The 21,896-nt window shown below is 37.3% G+C and overlaps 2 protein-coding genes across 7 annotated transcripts in view; one reads left to right on the top strand and one right to left on the bottom strand.

Moving 5' to 3' along the window:
* Positions 1–16,044, top strand: part of LOC116870397 (runt-related transcription factor 2-like) — a 46,029-nt gene extending 29,985 nt beyond the window's left edge. The window contains exon 3 of the mRNA XM_032862034.1: positions 15,886–16,044. Within this exon, the coding sequence (XP_032717925.1) occupies positions 15,886–16,043 (158 nt within the window). The 3' untranslated portion in view covers position 16,044. The remainder of the gene's footprint in view (positions 1–15,885) is intronic.
* Positions 1–21,368, bottom strand: part of SUPT3H (SPT3 homolog, SAGA and STAGA complex component) — a 534,939-nt gene extending 513,571 nt beyond the window's left edge. For 3 of the 6 annotated variants that reach the window (XR_004383209.1, XM_032862032.1, XM_032862031.1), the window contains exons 1-2: positions 21,132–21,333; positions 8,418–8,518 (exon numbers count right to left, since the gene is read on the bottom strand). Coding sequence is in view for 5 of the 6 variants with exons in the window: in XM_032862032.1 (XP_032717923.1) it covers positions 8,418–8,518 (101 nt within the window). In the remaining variant the exon portion in view is untranslated. Of the gene's footprint in view, positions 1–8,417; positions 8,519–21,131 lie in introns of all 6 variants that reach the window. The other 3 variants (XM_032862030.1, XM_032862029.1, XM_032862033.1) reach the window with 2 other exon arrangements.
* Between the last annotated feature and the right edge of the window lie 528 nt (positions 21,369–21,896).

Below are 21,896 nucleotides of genomic sequence, written 5' to 3'. Positions count from 1 at the left end.
TATTTTTATTGTAGAAATAAGCATCAACTGATTGCCAGGTCAGCCCAAAAAGATTAATTTAAACTTGGCAGAAATATACTACTTGTGTATTGTTATCCCTATTAAACACACATTACCAACCTACATAAAACAGAAATAAGGGAGAAACCCACAAAAGGCTAGGAACACCCTACCAGCCATGGAAAAACATGGTTCTTGGGACGCCTGGGTGGCTCAGTTGGTTAAGCGGCTGCCTTCGGCTCAGGTCATGATCCCAGCATCCTGGGATCGAGTCCCGCATCGGGCTCCTTGCTCGACAGGGAGCCTGCTTCTCCCTCTGTCTCTGCCTGCCTCTCTGTCTACCTGTGCTTGCTCACTCTCTCTCCCTCTGTCTCTGACAAATAAATAAAATCTTTAAAAAAAAAAAAAAAAACATGGTTCTTTCAAGACAGAAATCCATGGAAAAAAGGAGGAAGAAAGCAGTCAGTCAAAGATAACAGATGAAGGATTATTTCTCACTTCTCTTTCTAAGAACAGTGGTTTGTGAATTCTATGTGTTCTGTCCCAGGAAAAAATGTTATGCCAGTTAGAAAAACCTAATGACTACACTGGCATATGATATTTGAAGATTTTTTAAAATATTTATGCAGAGATATCAAAAAAGATACATTTGCAAAAGTAGCACACTCACAACAATATATATTTTTGTGACATATTTTAGTACATCAAAAACATATACACACATATTAATATATATGTTAACATGTTAAAAATACATCACAGAATAAATCAATTCTTATTTCTTTGGATGTAATACAAAACACATATTAGTCTCATACCTACAGAGAATCAGAACTGTCCTCAGCAAACTTAAAAATGGTCATGAAGCTTGGACCCACAATTTGTCAAAATAAAAAAAGATTCATTCCCCTATATTAAAAATCTACTATTGGGGTACCTTCTGGGCTCATTCTGTAAAGCATGGGTCTCTTGATCTTTAGGTAGTGTAAAGAGTCATTTACATTCTTTTTTTTTTTTAATCTTTTTTTTTTTTTTTAATTTTCAGCATAACAGTATTCCTTGTTTTTGCACCACACCCAGGGCTCCATGCAATCCGTGCCCTCTCTAATACCCACCACCTGGTTCCCCCAACCTCCCACCTCCGACCCCTTCAAACCCCTCAGATTGTTTTTCAGAGTCCATAGTCTCTCACGGTTCACCTCCCCTTCCAATTTCCCTCAACTCCCTTCTCCTTTCTAACTCCCCTTGTCCTCCATGTTATTTGTTATGCTCCACAAATAAGTGAAACCATATGATAATTGACTCTCTCTGCTTGACTTATTTCACTCAGCATAATCTGCTCCAGTCCCGTCCATGTTGCTACAAAAGTTGGGTATTCATCCTTTCTGATGGAAGCATAATACTCCATAGTGTATATGCACCATATCTTCCTTATCCATTCATCCATTGAAGGGCATCTTGGTTCTTTCCACAGTTTGGCGACCGTGGCCATTGCTGCTATAAACATTGGGGTACAGATGGCCCTTCTTTTCACTACATCTGTATCTTTGGGGTAAATACCCAGTAGTGCAATTGCAGGGTCATAGGGAAGCTCTATTTTTAATTTCTTGAGGAATCTCCATACTGTTCTCCAAAGTGGCTGCACCAACTTGCATTCCCACCAACACATTCTTTATTGATAGCATTCACTGTTAGGAGGCAATCAATATATAATGGTAATATTAAATTTTAATCTCCAATCCAAAATTACTAACCACTTTTTGATATATTTTGGTATTAAAGAATCCATTTTTTTCTAAGATTCTATTTATTTATTTGACAGATTGAGACACAACAAGAGAGGGGACACAGCTGAGGAAGTGGGAGAGGGAGAAGCAGGCTTCCCGCCAAGCAGGGAGCCCTATGCGGGGCTTGATCCCAGGATCCTGGGATCATAAACTAAGCCGAAGGTAGATGCTTAATGACTGCGTCACCCAGGAGCCCCTTGAAGAATTCATTTTTATCCACTACAGTTTTGAGATTTTTTTTTTAAGTGGTCTTTACACAACATGGGGCTCAAACCCACAACCCTGAGATCAAGAGACACACACTCTACCAACTGAGCCCGCCAGGTGTCCCCATCCACTACCATTTTTAAAGATTAATTTTGAATTGGGCACATTTAAAAATAACTAAGTTTTTGAAATCCTAGCATGTTAAAAATAACAAATTAACAAAATACTGCATAACATATTGCTAACTCTCTACCTACCAGAAATTCTACAAAACTAGCTAAATGAAAATGAGGACCCAAACTCACAATGCTGTTGCATATTCAATTACATATTCAATTACCCTGGCAGAATAATCAAGTACAATACAATATGCTCAGAGCTTAGTGGTGGGACTTTTGGTAAGACTAAACACAAATATATTATGTAAATTTACAAAGGAACATTTTTAAGAAACACACTTCAGTATTATCTGTGCCTTCCAAAAAATGGAACATGAAATATAATATTAAACCTCCCAATCAAATCTTACCTGCCAAAGTAACCAAAAATCAATATCCCCAAATCTTTAAGGAACTGTGCAACCATGACAGCCAAAAGAAAGGAAGTAGCAGAAAGTAAACTGGTGAGAGCACTTATTTATTTACTTAAAAGTAAATAGTAAATTTAAAAAATGATATAACACATATATTTATTTTCCCAATTTCAATAAAAATATAAGAAACCAAGAAAAGAAGTAGTCCATGTATAATTTATATTTTCCATATTTCTTCTGTGTTGTCAAACAGGTAGCTACTTGCTATATGTGACTATTTAAATTTAATTAAGATAAATGCAAAATTCAGTTGCTCAGTTGCCTAGCTCACTTAACGTACTCAGTCAGCACACATAGTTAGTGGCTATCATACTGGAGAACACAGAAATAGAAATTTCCATCAATGCTGAAAGTTCTACCGGACTGCAGGCTACAAGGCAGACAATTCATTTTTTCTCTGTAATTATAAAAATTCTTCCCATGAAACTGCAAACATTTCCCCCTGCACTTGAAACATTTTTATAAGCTTCCTAACCAGACACTGATGAGAACCATTTTTTTTAAAAGATGATGGCAACAACTAACAGGACAGTGCCTACTATGCACTGGAAACAGCAACTATCTGCCTTGACTCAGAATCTCATTTCATCTTCATATAAACCCTGTGATGTAGATGCAGGTCTACGGTCCCTTCTCTGAGAAATGTATTTCAGAATTCCTCGGTTTTCAGGTTTTAGAAAGTTAATACTGAACATGAAGCATATGCTATGTACCACCACAGGCAGTCTAGGTAAGCACTCAGGAACACAATGGAATGTATGTACGAGAGGTAAGTGAGTTCTAGAAGTACCTGTGAACCAGCTAGTCCTGGTTCTGCCAGCAAACTGGTTCAGAACTGGTATTCCCATTCTCCAGTGAAATACTTTGCAACTATATTGTACTTTTGAATCACGGATCTGTGAACTGTCACCTATTTTTCCCTACACAACTACGGATTTTCATTAGAGAATTACCAAAATATCCATCCCCCTGGACTTGAGGGATTCATTCTAAGACTGAGCAACATATTTTTCTCCCTGATAATTACAGACATACTATCCTAAACTTGAAAGCCTTGTTTATTTTCTTTTCATGAGATAACTGATAGAGATATTTCAGTACAAATTCAAAATTGTATTTTGTACCATTTATAAGACGACACTTTTTTTTGGTGCAAGCACTTAATTAAGTTGGGATCTAGCAACTTAAACATTTCCTTATTTCATTTCTGAAAGGAAACTAGGTAAAACCAACTTTCAGTTACATACCACTTTTTAGGTTCTCAATCAGCTTTCATAGATTTTCTCACTTTCAGGAAAGACTGTGACCAATTTTAAATAATTTGAAAATCTTCCCCATTATTGTTGTATTTATAAACCAATGTATATCTTAAAATATTCCAAATAGATGCATTCCACAAAAAGTACAAGGATAAGTTTATCCACATATTTTAGTGTAAATTTATCAAGAATTAAAGGAAAATATTAATGGCAATAAAATATAACATTTAAATATTCAACAATGTAGCTATGTTTATATCCAAAATTATGACATATCACAAATATGAACATCCAATAAGGAGCCTATAAGTAACAAATACACAATTTCAACAAAAAATTACACTTTCTCTTCGTTATTGACATGGCCTTACTTAAAAAGATTTGGTGATTAGGCATAGGAAATTAAAATAAATGCTATGATAATATGAAAATAACTTCATCCAATACTTATAAAAAATTAGACCTCATTGTTAATGATACTAATTAAAAATAATTATTCAGCTTTCACATTATTTCATTAGAGTATACTACTCACACATAAATTAGTAAATACTGATTCATAAACTAAATTTTCTAAATCAAAATCAAAGCTTGATTGGCTGAAATGTAGTTTAGCATAGTATGTCAGAAGTATGGACTCTGAGGGAGTTAGACTTCCTGGCTTAAATATAAGGTTTTGCCACTTACTCTAATGGCAAGTTTTTGTAAGTTATTTACTTTTGTGTCTCAATTTCCTCATCTAATCTTTAAAAGGGGAATAATAGGATCTACCTCACCAGGTTGTGTGAAGGTTACATGAAACAGTACATGGAAGTAGTTAAGCAGTGCCAGCATTCACTATTGTCAGTAGTATTAAAGCACTTCTGAACTTGGAATGAATTGTTAGCACTATTTACCTTTTAAGAATTCTTCTCCAATTTCCTAAAAAGCTTAAATGCACCAAGAAAACAATATTTGAAGGAATGCTGTGTCAGCTGAATAAACATCTAATATTTACACATATGTTTACGTATCAGATCTCTTTAAAGTCAGATTAACATGAGGCTAGAACTGGGAACATGACTCTTTCACAGCTCCTAACTTCAAAATGCTAAATTATAGCCAAATGATGCCATTTCACATAGACATCTATGCCCTCACCTAATGCAGCAATGAATGAATAGTTGTTGCTAAGTGCCCCCAAAAACTCCTAGGAAAAGAAGCAAATCTTACTGAAAAAATTATTAGTTCAGTTTTGGACATATTAAGTTTGAGGTGCTCATAGAATACTGGAGGGCGTTCCGGGAAGAAGTCAGAAGTAGAAACCTCAGGAAGCTTATTCTCAGAAGTTCATCACTCTTTGTACTACCATGGAATTAATTTTTCATGTCCTATTACCTGATAGTTATGTGTCTCCACAAACCTCTATGGCTACACTAAGTCGAAGGCTTAGTCGAAGGTCCTGCCATGTAAGGGGTCAATAAATGTTGATTTCTTTAAAAATAAAAGAGTTGCAGAACTATACACTTAAGAGAGTAAATTTTATCATATACTAAAAAAGCTAAAACAATTTCTTTTCAATCTGTGAATTTTAAATAAGGATGAAATTTTCATTTTGAAGAATTCTTACAAAATAAAGTAAGTACCTACAATGTGGATTTGAAGAGATTTCACTTTGTAATTTACAGAGTTAAGTAAATTACTTGAGTTCAGTGAGTTAAAAATGAAAAGCCTCTGGACCCTCCCAGCACATATTATTCAAAGAGCTGTGATAAGAAGCATGTAGCAAACGTGCTGAGTTATTTGCTCTAGGTAAGGGAAAGCTGCTATCATCCCCCATGCACCAGCAACCGTCTGCTAATCCTTTAGTTTAAAATCTACAGAAACACCTCCTAAAGAATGCTTCACTGTACTATTCACAAGCCAAACTTAAAATATGGTCCATTCTATCAAGGCTCTAACAGTAGTACAGATCAGCTAGCCGCCAGCTCTGTATTTAACAGCAGATCATGACAATTTCATTTGTGCTTGACAACTAGACGCCTTTCATTGAAACTATCCCCTGGAAATGACACTAAATATTGTTACTTATTTAGAGGGCAGGGAGCCAGGAGAAAAAGAGCCATTTGTGGTGAATGGGTGTGAAAGACAGTAACAGTAGAGGATTAAAAAATGGTAACACAATATAAACAGGCTTAACAGAACTGTGAGATGGGGATACACAGAATGGAATTTCTACAACATAAAATAAACACGAAGATTTAATCCTGCACTTCTCATCAGAAATAAGCAAGAATAAATATATACTGCTTCTTATATAATCAAAAGCCTGAAAACCTCATACTGATATTGGTAAATTTAAAAGGATTCCCCCAATTTGGGCCTTTTTTTCCTGTTCTATGAAGCAATTCATAAGGGGAAAAAAATAACTTCAGACTATAAATGATGAATGTAACTATTAGGAGTAGCCTCTCTAAGAGGTCTGAAATAGAAGGAAAATGTACATTTCTTCCAAAACTGTAGCCAACAATAACTTTTGCATTCTGAATCCAGCTTAAGCATATTAGTTGAGAAGATTTTTGCAAAAGTATTTAATAAGAAAGTGCTGAATTTAGCTTTTATTTTTTTCTGTTTTCTTAAGTGGCCTGCAGTCTATCAAATGAACTAAGAACCTCCCCTAAGTGTAAATGACCAAAAGGAAATAAAGCTTTCCCCTTATAGAAAGCTATTTCTATAGATCAGGTAAACCTTTTCTGTAAATGGCCACAGAATAAGTATCAGCTTTACAGGCCATATGGTCTCTGTCACAAAAACTCAGCTCTGTCGTGTAGCATGAAAGTAGCGACAGGCAACAGATAAAATGAGTATGGATGGGGTCCGATAAAACCTCATTTTCAACAACAGACAGCCGGTCCATGGGACCATGACCATAGTTTGCTGACCTATGCTATAGACCTTGTTTTTTTACCTACGACAAATATATTGTTTTAATAAACACCACCAACTTTGAAATATGATGTCTGTGATTTGCTTTAAAATATTTCATAAAAGAAAAGCGGAGAGTAGGTTAAATGAGACTAGCAAAACACAATTATTGTTAAGGTTGGATGATGGATGCATGGAGTTCATTATCCTATTCTCTGTAATTTCATGAGTTTGAAATTAAAAGCTTTTAAAAATACAAAGTAAATCAATGAACCAGCTCTACATGAAAATGAATTTCTTCACTTTAATGTAAACCTTCTAAAGCACATTTATTATTTTGAAATATAATTAACATTATGCAACATTAAAAATTCTTAATGTAAAGCAACAAAACTAAAATGAAAAGGCTTATTATATGAAAGTGTATACCAGCATAAACCCTTAACATTTTCCATAATTTAAAACACAGGCTCCCCCATATAGCTGCTAAATATATTAAATTTATTCTCATCTTATCTAACAAAATATTACTGATTTTTTATATAATTATTTTTATAGGGCACATGTTATTTATGTTAACATGTAATAGGTTTATTATTTTCCAAATAAATTAATAGTTTTTATATTATTTAAATTTAGAGTCCTAAACTCTAAGAAATAAGTATTCATGGATACAACCTACATAAACAAACGCTTAAGGTCTTCAACAACTAAGAATGTAAAAGGATCCTCCGACCAAAAAGCTTGAGAACCTATGGCCTAAACGTTCTCATTGTTGTCTAAAGTATGTTTACCAAGCATATGAACAGCATATGTATTTGAACAATCACATAGTAAAGTTAATCCACTAAGAGGACTATCAATATACACCCACAAGAGGAAGATACTTAAATCATCAACAGAAACATTCTTTTCAACTTGCCCTGTATGTCATAAATAACATACCCACAGGAAAAGAAGCTCTAATGTGTTGTCCCACTTATGCAGATAATTGTCTCCTGAACCAATAATAAAGAAAAATATATGCTAGCAGACATCTCTAATAAGAGCGCTATCTCCTACCAAATCAAGCTAAGCCACGTCACTCAAAGCAAAAAGCTAGAACTCAAGCTAAACAGGGCCTTAGGAAAGAAATCTTAATGACTGTACAATTTCTCAAAAACAATAAATGTGTTTTTTTAAATGCTAGGTTTTTTCTCAACATTTAGCAATATAGTGATTTCAAATATTATCAAAACTAAAAAGTATTTAAAATAGGCTCATGGAAATATTATGATATTTGTGAAAAACTGAGAACCTCTGTGAAAACATCTGAACTATCCAAGAATATAATCAATCTCAAAATTCTCTAAATCTAAAACTAAAATAGGAATAAACAATCCGTAACACAGATTTGAACAGATAATAACCAGAGCAAAAATATTCATGTGATTGTCCATTCTTTTATAAAGATAAACCAATTTTTATTTTTCAAATACAATACCACTCTACTATTTTTAATCACTTTTGCCCCTTTTGTATATGGCTATTTAAACTATTATCAGACTACTTCATTTTTACTTAAGTGCACATTTCCAAGTTAAGTTTTAGAAATTTTATTGTTTTTGTTGTCTTTTATCAACCTGAATAAACTTAATATAGTAATGTGTGATGCAGAGACATACTTACATCATACTCTGTAACTCTGCTGCAAAGCTTACAGACTTCCCTGTACTTCTTCCACTACTTGAAGTAGCAGTAGACATGGGGCTGGCTGCAGTATTATTCATCTAAATAAAAAAGAAATAAAGCTTACAAAATGTATTTAACTATAAATAAATGCATCAAAAATGGAAGCAATTATAAATTACTTCAAAAAGTATAGAAAATTTTAAATTTCTAGTTTGTTCATAAATCTGACTTGTCCATACTTAATGTTCTTTATTAAAATGAAATAGTAAAGAGGGGGCACCTAGGTGGAGTAGTCAGTTTAGCATCCAACTTTTGGTTTCCACTCAGGTCATGATCTCTAGGTCCTGGGATCAAGTCCTGCCTAGGGCTCCACTCTCAAGCACTGAGTAGGCTTGGGATTCTCTTTCTCTCTCTCTGCCCCTCCCCCTACCCATCACACTCACATGTGTGCTCGCTCTCTCTCACAAATAAATAAATCTTTAAAATGAAAGAGTAAAGAAGAAAAAAATGCTTAGTCAAATACAATATCAAAAAAGTACTCACTTAGGCGATAAACATTTTATGGAAGAAAAAGATTCATTAAAATACTTTACTAGAACCCCATGATTTTCAAAATGTGTTCCAGGGAGCCCTAACGTTCACAGGCAATACTTCAAGGAGCTTCCAGTGGTCCCAAAGCACACCCTCCCAGTTCCATCCAGAATCAGAGAACAACTCTGATTTTTCTATTTCTTGTATTAGGGTTCCAAGTAAGAGTTAATATAAAGAGTTGGACAGCTGTGAAAATATAAAATTAGAAAACCACTGCATAATCTAATTCCTATTTGAACCAAAACCTAAAATATAAATAATAAAGTTAATCAGTAGATCGGAAATAAGCATTGTGATATTTTATAATCTCATGGTTAAGTAAATCATCAATTTAAAATGTGACTTTTTCCCAATAAAATTAAGTTGATGCATAAGGGGAAAAGTAGATGCCAATCCTAATATATGCTATTTTATTTAATGCACGTGGTAGTCCCATAAACAAGAATTAGTGAAAATAATGTTAAAATAATGAAAGTAGATAAAAACCTCAATTACTCAGTAAGTGCTCAATAAATGTTAGCTACTATTTCATCTATCCATATAAATTTTGCAATATAATTTTCCTTAAAAATGATCTGCAGATTTGAATATATGATAAAGCAGTACTGTAAACTTTAAGTATACATATATATATGTAAAAAACTTTAAGTAAGTAAAGTATAACTTTAAGTAAACCAGAAGTCAGGAGTCAGACTGTCTAGGTTCAAATTCCAGTTCTGCTACCTTACTAGGACTTTGGGCAAATTACTTAACTTCTTTGTACTCCAGTTCCTTCATCTTTAAAATGGGAATAATTCCACATTCTTAGGGTTGTTGTGAGCATTTAATGAACTAATCTGTACAAAGCATTCAGAACAGCTCTTAGCACACAGTAAGCATACAATGTTAACTTATTATTGTACAGAGAAAGAATTCTTTTATTGGTCAGCTAAAAGCTTTTACATGACAAATTGAGGTTACTCTTTTTTCAGAATTGCAAGTCTCAGAAACTTGAATATTTTCACTAAACAGCCTTAACACGAATCAACAAATATTAAGTACTTAGTTTCCTTGTAAAATATTTTTCAGTACTGACATCACTACAGCTAGCAGTCATCCTAGCTCAAAAATCTGTCTTTGACTCCTTCTCCTGCACCCTATAATTGGAAAAAAAAAAAAAAAAAATTCTACTTATGTTCTTACATCCTCCCCATCTTGTTCTACTGTTATGGCCCTCTCTATAAACACTATTTATAGCTTTTCCCTTTCCATCTCAATTCATTCTTCACCTTGCTGCGAAATTTATCTTCTTAATACATCCTGTAACCTGACAGCTTCTGTGGGCAATGGAGGCTAAAACTGATACAGGAAACCCAAACCCAGGTATTTACCAAGCTCTGAGATGGAAGGACTGGGCTCCATGAAGATGACTGAAGGAAAGAAAAAAAAAAAAAAAAAAAAAAGCCACCAAAAACAACAACAACAAAACTACTATAAACCACTGCCTGAGACAGGCCATGTATAAAACGTTTGACAGAAGGCAACAGGACAGAGGCCTAAGATGAGCAGCACACTAGCAGGTTGGCTAGATCTGGAATATCCCAATATCCTACTGTGACAAGGCCAATTATCTGCCAGCGTAAGTCCTGGTCTAGTATGAGGTCCCTAAGGGCCAGAGCAAATGAAAGAGCAGAAAAGGCAAAACCTTTTACTCAAATTGAGCCTGAAAACCAAAATTCTAAAACACATAAAGAAGCTAGCACTATGAAAGACCACTGACTTTTTTTAAGCCTCATTTTTTTTTTTCACACAGACTTTTAAAATAAGTACTTTTTTCTACAAACAATATACGAAAAGAAGCATCACCATGAGAACTCAGGTTAAAAAGAAAAATCACACTGCCAAATCCAAGATTGGGGGAAGACAAACAGAAAGTGTCTAGGAACAGTCCTACAGAATCAGGACAGTGATAAAAAAGGAACCTGGCTGTCTCAAGGACCTTCAAAACGGTTTCCCTCATCCCACCAGAACCCTGGCAAATATACGATGTCCCAGAGAAAATGTTAAACTCAAAGTTCATGTATTAACCCCAACCTCCAAAAACAGTTATGACTTAAGGTGACTCATCAGACTGGAAGACATGCCAGTGTGTGGCACGATCCTGTGGCCTAATGTCCCAAGATACTGCGGGAGCAATCTGCCCCTTTTTAATTTTGCAAATCCAGTCACCCTACTTTAACACTCTGAAAAGGAGACACTTCAGAAAGTAAATTAGTATTAAAACCACAGCTCTCTTCAGTTGTCCCCCTACTGCAAATGTTTCACATCAAGGGTATTTATTGGTAAGAGGTAAAAGGTCCCAATCGTAGTTTATTATAACCGCGATCATCCTTTCACAGTGAAGTTATTTAATTTTTAAATCAAACAGGTGAATAACATTTTTCTGACATGATGAGCTGATAGCTCATTAGAATCTTTAAAAAATTATTTCCCATACCCGCATTTCATTTGATTTAGATAATTAACTTCTTAAGACATAACTTCTTTACACATCAAAGTCCTATCATCCCAATGCTTTATTTCCTTTCTCCTAGACATTAAAAAAAAAAAAAAGGTCAGTTAAAAGCAGAAGCACTCAAGTCAATTTTCTCTAATAAATACAGTTAACATGGAACTGAAAACCTACTGTAATCTTCTCAATGGGTTAATGTCCTGCAGTTGTTTTAGCTTTCAATTGAAATGCAGCTGTTTGCCATATTTTACAAAATGAATTCAGATGTGCAGATGGAGACCTAGATTATTTCAACATGCCACAGTTTAAATGTGAACCCAAAGAGTAAGTTCATCTCTGATTAATACTTATATTTAAACCTGATCATTAAGCCAAGAGCCAATACTATGTCACACCTGTAAGATCTTATTCTGGAGTAGAAAAATTGACATCTTTTATTTCAAAATGATGGAATTTAAGGATATACCTTTTCCCATACTGTAACAACAAAAAAATTTTTTTAATTGTAGTAAATTTATACATTAAAATGTGAATTAAACAAAAATGTAATGAGCATGCTATTGGGTTTCTAATCATAGCTCATATTTTGGGTGCTAAATGACCAAAGATGAAATACCATGAAACATCTTTGGCTTAAAGTACCTCCAAGAGTTGAAAACTTTATTACTAGTTATAGCACCTCAAAACAACATAAATATCTGGATTGTGAAATCCATCAGTCTACCCATTTATTAAGACAGTAGAATGTTTGATCATTTCTTCTATTACATCACTGCTGAAGAAAATTAAGTCAGCAGAGCTATATACTGATGCTGAACATAACAGTTCCAATTCCAATCACTCATAAGCTGAACATCCTACATAATATAAATTAATAGAAAACTGTTACAATCAGAACAATCTCATCTTCATAGAGCTCCAAAGGCAGGAAGCAATTATGGTTAAGCCAACACTATTATACACTGCATTCTAGTTCTGTTGTTTAAAAAAAACTCAAGTTACATCATGATACAAATTTCTCCTGCTGTGAAAAATAATACCAAATGATCATTCAACGACCGAGAATGTAAAAAATAAAAAAAAGTTAAGTGTACAAAGTGTTAAAACTTCTATACCTAGTATTTGGGATAACACAATGGTAACTCCAATATATTTATATATGCCCCATTTCAAGTGGACTTCAGAAGGTATAAAGCTCAAGAGTCCATACAATTACCTGCTAAAAGAGAAGCAACATACCATGAATAACTGAAAGAACAGATGATTCACATATAATTTTTAACTGTTTCAAAACCAACTGCAATTTTTCTGAAACTGCTAATTGTATTTTCATAACTAAAGATCATTTGTATTCACTTACCCCATATCAAATGAGTTCAGGACCTAAAATAAGATGCATCAGTCACAGCACTTCTCACACTACAGTGTTAACTATTTCCTTGTCATCAACCTGCTAACTGCTTAATCACAGGACACTGCTTATTCTGTAATTTTAATACCTAATATACTGCCTACCACTGCTGATGCTCAGTGAACGTTGCATGAATGATCAAATTACTGAGTGGTGTAATAAGGGATAGAAAGATAAGAAAGATGTATCTGTGCCATTTAGTAGCTTATAGCCTACTGAAGTTAACAGATCAGATATATTCAATGGAATGAGTTTAGATAAAGCACAAGATCCTCTAAGAGGAGCAGCTAAGACCCATTCAATTATTATGGGAAAACCGTCCTGAGATTTAATACTTGTAAAATCTGAAAATAAAGCATATTTAACTGCATTAAACAACAACAAAACCAGGTAAGTGAACAGCACATCTGAACTATCCATGTCACTGGATTACTATAAAATCAAAGTGCAGAAGTGAAAGTACATTGAAAATTATGAAGCACCATAAAAAGCAGTATGATAGCAAATATTCTTCCTTACCATTCATTGAGCAATTATTTTTCTTAAAAACTACTAGAACAGGAATAAGTACTTCCTAACCAAAATTAGTTTGATTCTAATTAGTACGGGTAAAAAGCTACAAATTTTTGTAAGGAACAACCGATGATCAAAATGACAAGTTATTAGCTATACTATAAATATAGAATCACCATTTTAACATAATTATCAAAGTCTTCATATTTACAGACAGAAAAAACTCTCCTCTGTAATATACTATTTCCTGATATATTTTCCCCCACCAAACCTGCTTCCCTGTTCAACATTCCCAGCTCTATTAAGAGCAACACTACTCTTCAGTCACAGAAGTTCAAAAAGTCCAACGCATTTTTGATTCGCCAGCTCCTCCTGACAACATCCACGCAACCTGCTCCTGGCATATTTTCTTTTAATAAAGCAATTCTAATGCAGTCTCTTCCTTTCCAATCTCACCTTAACAAATACACTTACTACAGTACCTTTTAAAAACATCTCCCACCTTTCTTTTTTTTTTTTTAATCTTTTTAAAAGATTTTATCTATTTATTTGACAGAGAGAGGCACAGAGAAAGAGGGAAAACAAGCACAGGTAGGGGGAGAGGGAGAAGCAGGCTTCCCGCTGAGCAGGGAGTCTGATGTGGGCCTCGATCCCAGGACCCTGGAATCAGGAACTGAACCGAAGGCAGCCGCTTAATGACTGAGCCACCCAGGCGCCCTCCCACCTTTCTAATTAATTCTGTACACCATCTCCAAAGTACTCATTCTTATTTAGAATTATTTGTTACTCCTCTACTCAAGGCATCCAGTATTTCTCCTTCACCTGGAGGATAAACTTGTCTAAAATCAGTCCTACAGGACCTCTGCAGCCTCCTTTCCCACAGCAGTCAAAGCAAATATCCAGTTATCTCCCAGACCATCTCAGGTTCTTCTGAGCCTTTAGCCTACAGTTCTTCCTCCTTGCAATACCTTTTGCTTCCTCTACACATCCTAGCTGCCTAGAAAAGCCCAACCTAAGCTCATTTATCTCCAAGAAGATTTTCCGGACTCATGATCATCAGGAATTCTCCTTTCCTTGTCATCTAATGTTTTCATTTATTAATTCTTTTGTTTAACTTTAAATATTTCAGTGCACACACATTACTTTAGTTTTATTAATAAAATAAACTTCCCAACTGTTGGCAGATGACTGCACCTGTACCTCCCCCTTCACAGAGAAATGAAAAGTCTTTATTTTCTAACTCCCTCCACTCCCCTCTTTCAAAACCACCATACCTTTACCTAATTCCCTCTTCTTACATTCAAGGCACCTCCATAGTTAAAGCCAATGCCCCACCTGTTCATTGGCTTGATCCATTCCTAACTATTTAGTGAGCACCTACTCCAGGCCAAACACTGTTGTAAGAGCTCTGGATATGGTCGTGACTGAGCTAGAAAAAAAAAAGATGTTACAATGCAGGAGATGAGCATATAAATACAATGCCAGGTAGTGACAAATGCTATGAAAACAAATTAAACAAGTTGTTTTCAGCCAGGAGGTGACATTTAATAGAAGATATGAATGAAGCCCAGGAGGGAGCTCTGGAGAACTTCCAGGCAAAAAGAACAGCAAAGTACCAAGATCCTGAGGCCAATGTGGCTCAAGTGAAGAGAACAAAGTAGATAAGCAGTAGAAAATAAGGTCTGAGAGGTAGCAAGAGGTCAGATGATAATAAAGCCTTCTAGGCCATGGAGGTTAAATTTCAGTTGGATATAATGTAAAACCACTAGAGAACTGTAAAAAAAGGAAGAGACTTGATATATTTTAGGTCTTAAGATTTATTTATTTTGGAGAGAGAATGAGATAGTATGTGTATGCACAAGCACAGCAGGTGGGCGGGACATAGGGAGAAGTGGGGACACACACACACACACACACACACACACACACACACGATCCCAAGGGGACTCTTGACTGAGTGCAGAGCCCAACAGGAGGCTTGATCTCATGACCCTGAGATCATGTATTATCCCCCTATCAATGAGGAAGGGGGGAATAAAAACTGGGTAAAGAACTTAAGTCTAACAAAAATCAGGCTTTGATCCCAGGTAGCTGATAACCTGAAATATTCTGTCCATGTACATACGTATTTTTACAAAAATTCACAGATGTCCCATTTTAGTGCCTTAGTTTTTTTCATCTGTAAACAATGCCAATTTCCTTTAACATACTAAAATAATGTGAAATTACCGAGAAGCTGTACACATAGTAAGCAGTCGAGGACTTGTCATTAAGTTATCTCAGAGACTGATGACTTCAGAAATTCTTTGCTTAAAATTAAATCTTAGGCAAACGGATAAACCATTATAACAGACAAAACTATAACTACACAAATTGGTGGGAGGGGGAACCAAAGACAGCTAAGGTTCAGAACTACAGTTTGAGAAAAACTAATTTCATCCAAATCCCTCATTTTTCAGGTGAGGAAACTGAAGTCCAGAGGGGTTTCTTGAACTGCCCAAGGACACTTCACTATTTAGTGATACAGCTGGGACTAAAACTGAAGTCCCGACTTCTGGTCCAGAGTTCTCTCTACTATCCCATGAGGAACATACAAATAAAAGTTGATCATAATTAACTCACAAGACCTCCACAATGTGTTTGTCATAGTGAACTTTGTTGCAAAATATCTGCCTACGCTGAGTCAGTTTAGCAGTAAATAGCTGGGCTCTGGAGTTCAAATACAGGCACACTTACAACGTGCTCTTGGGCAAGTCACATCACCTTCCTGCCTCAGTTCCCTCATCTTTAAAATGCAGGTTAAGGGGCGCCTGGGTGGCTCAGTGGGTTAAAGCCTCTGCCTTCGGCTCAGGTCATGATCCCAGGGTCCTGGGATCAAGCCCCACATCGGGCTCTCTGCTCAGCAGGGAGCCTGCTTCCTCCTCTCTCACTCTCTGCCTGCCTCTCTGCCTACTTGTGATCTCTGTCAAATAAATAAATAAAATCTTTAAAAAATAAAATAAAATGCAGGTTAAAAGCGTACTCCCCTTGTAGATTACATGAAGCAATATTTTTAAAGCACCTGGGACAGTGCCTGGTACGTAGAAAGCACTCAGTTCATTATCATGATGATGATGAAGAAGAAGAAGAAAGAAGAATCCAAGCAAAATTAAGTTTCTTAAAAACATTTCACAAAGCATTATCATTAAACATACATATTCTCAAAGAAGGAATGTTATGATTAGGAGTAGTCCTTTAAAGATCCAGAAGCAAATAATATGAATGAAGTGAAACATACAATCTTCAGTCATAGAACCTCTATGGCATTTAAAACAGCAAGAGTGTACTCGGAGATTTTAAAATAATTTATATTTGTATAGTATTTTCCATTTATAAAGTACACTCACATAAATTATTTCAATTTACTGCCCTATGAATTTCATGAACCACCATTTTTTTCAGCAGCTACTACATACCATATGCCAGACAGCATGCTTTTTTCATATTCAGTACCTTATTTAACCTTCAATATCCACTAACTATCCACCAGATATTATCAGAGGCAGTAGTACAATGCCAAAAAACTGACAGATCCATTCCAGAAAGTAAGAGCCTCTTCGGTATCACCTATTAAGTGGGAATGACATGTTTGGATAAATAAATGAGATACAGCATTTTGCACAGTAGATGGAATACATCAAAGGCCCATTAAAACATTGGGTCTCCCTTAGCGGTAATACAGAGTTGTTTTGTGTAGAAAATATGTCACAGGTGCCTGGATGGCTCGGTCGGTTAAGCATCCACTCCTGGTTTCACCTCAGGTCACAATCTCAGGGCCCTGGGATCGAGTCAGGCTCTGTGTGCATTGTGGAGTCTGCTTAGGATTCTCTCACCCTCCCTAACCCCCCCCCAAAATAAATAAATCTTGGGAAAAGAAAATATATTGCAACCAGTTCAGCAAAGTACCAATACCATGATTTACAGTTTTGTTAAAAAGAGCAACCTCGGGTAGTGCCTGATATACTTTATACAGTTTCACAAATAAAAATATACAACAATTTTTGCAGATTTAAAGTCAGTCTCTACTAGAGGTAGTAGGTTGACAAGTTGAGACAAAACCAATTAAATAGTGAAATGTCTGTAAAGCATTTAATGTGTTTCACCCATAAAATTGCACAAAGCAATTTATGCAAGTCTCTTCTGAAGTCTTCGACAATCCTGTGAGAAGGCTAGGACAAGTGGAGATACTAATTCCATTTTACAGAAGAAGAAATTGAGGCTGAGAGAAGTTAAATACTTCAACTAAAGTCACAAAGACAGAATATGGTAGGGAAGGACTAGACTTGGGTTTTCAGAATTAGATTTAAGTACTTCTTGGCAGTTATCCACAATGTATCTCAGAACATCAATATCTCCTCCAGATCCTTTATTCAATAAACTTAAGGGGCTCCTGGGTGGCTCAGCTGGTTAAGCAACTGCCTTCGGCTCAGGCCATGATCCCAAAGTCCTGGGATCCAGTCCCAAATCAGGCTCCCCCTGCTGTGCAGGGAGTCTGCTTCTCCCTCTCCCTCTGCCTGCCACTCCCCCTGTTTGTGCTCTCTCTCTCTCAAATAAAACCCTTAAAAAAATCAATAAACTTAAGGCTAAAACAGCTTATATTTACTGAGCACTTACTTCTTATGTGCTTTGCTGTACACAATGTATCACATGGATTACATCTTTTAAACCTCAGCAGAGTAAGGACTCAAATCAAGTGTGTTTGACTTTCAATAAAACATTTATCTACCACAGTATAAATTAATACAATAGTGAATTTGGCTGAAGTATTTTTCTTTACTATTTAAGTGCACTATAAACAAACTCCTTCTTTAACATCCTAAATACATAAGAAATGGATTTCTGACCAACTTCACTATTCAACTTCACCATAAAATAAAATGGATATTATTTTCAACAATACTCAGTCTTCTGATTTGATTGGCATGATCCGACTTTCTCTGTAGCCTCTTATACCAGAAGATCTTTTAGGTAGAAAAAACAAAAATCAACCTGCCCAAGAATTCCATTCAATATAAGGAGAGAAGCAAAAATGTGTAATTCCCAGTGGCTTAAATGGACAGGTCACTTTCTGGCCTCATTCCAGATAATCTATTATTTAAGCACACAAGCTCTCAATACTTCAGTACATTTGTAAGACTGTAACATGGTTAATCCTCCTAAAATTACATATTACAAATTTCAACAAGAATAAAAGTAGGGTGATCACATTTTTATGTAGTACCAACTGGGACATATTTTATATGAGAGGGCCTCTATTAATAATTATGCCACGAAAAACAGGCCCTAAACAATGACTGTCACAGAGAAGACAGGGTATATAATCACTTATATGAAACAATCCATTTTGACTCGTATGTTATAGGCTATTCTCTGTATATGCTAAATCCATGAGCTTTAAGTTTTTGGCCCATATCTAACGATTATCTTCAGCCTTGAGATCAAAAACACCATTTTACAGACACCAGGCCAGAGTTAAGGGTGCTATCTATAAAAAACGTTTTTTAAGTTTTATTCTCAAACTTCACTTTATAGACGTCTGCTTAAAAAAGAAAAAAAATCTACATATTTCAAAGAAAGAAATCTTACAAATATCACCAAGTTTCAGACTATCTCTTCACAAGTTTTGAATACCAATAACTGCAAAACTACTTCTAAAATGGCCCAGTGCTGGGGCACCTGGGCGGCTCAGACAGTTAAATGTAGCCTTCCACTCAGGTCATGATCTCAGGGTTCTGGAATCAAGCCCAGTATCGGGCTTCCTGCCCCGTAGGAAGACTGCTTCCCCTCTCCCTTTGCTCCTCTCCCCCACCCCCTTAGAGCTCTCTCTTAAATAAAATGTTCAAAAAATAAAATAAAATAAATGGCCCAATTCTCAAAAACTATTAGAAACTATCAACTCACTTTATTATACAAAAGTTATAAAACAAAAAAATACCGTTTCAAATGGAAAAAAAAAAAAAAACTTCAGAAATAAAAACGCTGAAAAGTTTTCACTAAACCTAGCCAAAATGATAAATAGTGAAAATCCACGGTCACAATACGGTACAATAATGATTAAAGGAAATGCCAGATAGTATCGCTATCCAGATAGCATAGTATGGCTCTCCGGATGAATCTGGCATTAGCTGTATAACTTAAGGAGTCAAAAGAATGATCTGCTTTAATTTGTCAAAGCCTAAGTAAGTACTAACAGAACCATGCACTGAACCATAATATTTGAGCAAAAGGCCTTATTTGATATAATTATGATTCCCTAAGGCAATAAATGTTCCAAGAGTTGTCTTGTCTTAAAACTCAACCAAATCCAGAATTGGGAGGGATCTCAGAGTCTAAATTCTAAGCTTATGCTGTCCAATAAGGCAGTGACCAGCCACTTGTGGTTACTTATACTTAAATTAATTAAAATAAAATTTAAAATTAAGTTCCTCAGTGCACTACCCATATTTCAAGTGCTCAAGAGTCACCTAAGACTAGTGGAAACCATATTAGCACAGCAGAGATTACAGAATATTTCCACACGGCAGAAAGTTCTACAATGTTGGGCATTGTTGCTCTAGACTTAGGCTGCTTTAGATCTTTGCTTGAATATTCCCAGAGATAAGAAAGAAGTGCAATGAAGTGCATTCTCCTTTTTCAAAGTACCATCAAAAAACTGTTCTCATATTCAGTCAAATCCAGTCTCTCTGAAACATCCACCAGAAATTCCGGGAGTTCCGTCCTCAGTTTGGTCTTCAAGTAAATCTCTGCACGGTTAACTCAATTCCATTTCCAAAGTTCTGACTCTTGACATATACTAAAACCCTAGGTCCTTTCCTCCCAGATAAATACATAATTTCTTTCAAACGAAACAGTTTCAAGTTTGTATCAGCCTCACGAAGGTATGCTAATTTATCCAGTGGACATTAATAACACGTGTTAGTGTCGTCTCCGAGCTTCAGATATCACATTCCTCTGCTCCTATAAATCTACTCTCACTTATCGGACCTTCAAGCGTCTTGATTTTTAATTTGGAAAACAGGATCACAGTCATTCTGAACTTCTCAAAACATGGAGACTGAAATTAATTACACTTAACATGTAATCGATCGGTGTCTGGTGCCGTATGACCTTATATAACCCTGGCAATTCTGAGCTAGGCTATTGCTTTCCCCATCTACAGAGCGGAACTACCAGCCAAAGACAGGCTAACTGATTTCCCCGGGGGTCACAGATGTGGGCCCAACCCCAGAGAACAGAGTGGCGCTTTTCGTTTTCCCGGATGCTACACTTTTCCCAACGCTTCTTCCACCCTGCCCGTAAAGCAATTTCCTTCTGTAAAGATTTTTCCCAGCAAAACACTAGCTACATGACGCGCAAAAGGTGCCTAACACACCCCAGCCACGCCAGCTCCCCTCGCCCCACGCCCACCCGCCGACGGGGAGGAGTCAAGAGCCGGCTAGCTCCACGCTCGGCGGGAGGACCGGGTGCCGAGCCCGGACGGTGCCTCACACGACCGTCCTCCCTTCAGCCCTAGAGCGCAAACGCCCATTCCTCCCCCGCGGCCGCCCTTGGGCAAGGGCCAGGGCGGGGCCGGGGCCCAGAGACGCGGGGCTCGCCACGCGCCGTCCCTCCCGCTTCGCAGACCTCTCGCCGCCCGCCCCGCACCGCCCCCCGCACCCCCTACAACCTCTGCTTTAAGAACACTTGTAGGCACGGCTGCGCGTCCCGCGTGGAGAATGTGGGGAGAGAGGTGCGGTTTCTGCGGCGGCGGCCCGGGACACGCTTGGAAAGGGGCGGGGTGGAGGGCTCAGAGTGTAGAAAAGGAGAAGGTGGCTCGGCCGGGGCAGGGGTGGGGGGGGGCACAAAATGGCGTGAGCCCGACTCTCCGTGGGGCGGGGGCTGTGGAGACGGAGGAGGGAGTGCAGTAGACGCCCCCACCATTAGCTGCGCGGGCGCTGGCGCATGCGCGCTCGGCCAGGTGGCCGTGGTCTCCTTTCCAGAGCAAGCCACTTCCGCCACGCTTGCCGGGGGCGGGGCGTCGTGGAGCTCACCGGCAGCGGCTTTCCTAGCCCCGGGCCACCCTGGTCCCGGCGGCGGGCCTCAAAATGGGGCCTGCCGGGAGAGGAGTGGAGTTGAGCCGAGAATCGAAGGGTGCTGGAGGGCCTGGCCGTTCTTTAAAGCGTGGGCTGAGAGAGCTGGGGCGTTCGAGCGGTTGGGTGACCTACACTGGAAGTTTGTTTTCAGCTTCAGGGCAGAGATTGGCCTGTGTAAGCTTCTGCCTACGAACTGGGGTGAAGCGGGGTCTTCACCGGATTGTGCTTTTAGGATGGGGAAGGGAAACGGAGAGAGCAAAAAGACCCGCTCCCCGCAAGGTGCTTCTGGGACCTTGAGACCACCTCTTCCGCAGGCTCCCTAACACCACCACTCCCCGCCCTGCCTCTTGCAGCAAAGT

The sequence above is a fragment of the Lontra canadensis genome, unplaced genomic scaffold (genome assembly GCF_010015895.1).
Source record: "Lontra canadensis isolate GAN:19392208 unplaced genomic scaffold, GSC_riverotter_1.0 scaffold23, whole genome shotgun sequence".
Lineage (NCBI taxonomy): Eukaryota > Metazoa > Chordata > Mammalia > Carnivora > Mustelidae > Lontra > Lontra canadensis.
Note: the sequence above shows the minus strand (reverse complement) of the source record. Positions and strands in the feature narration are given on the sequence as shown.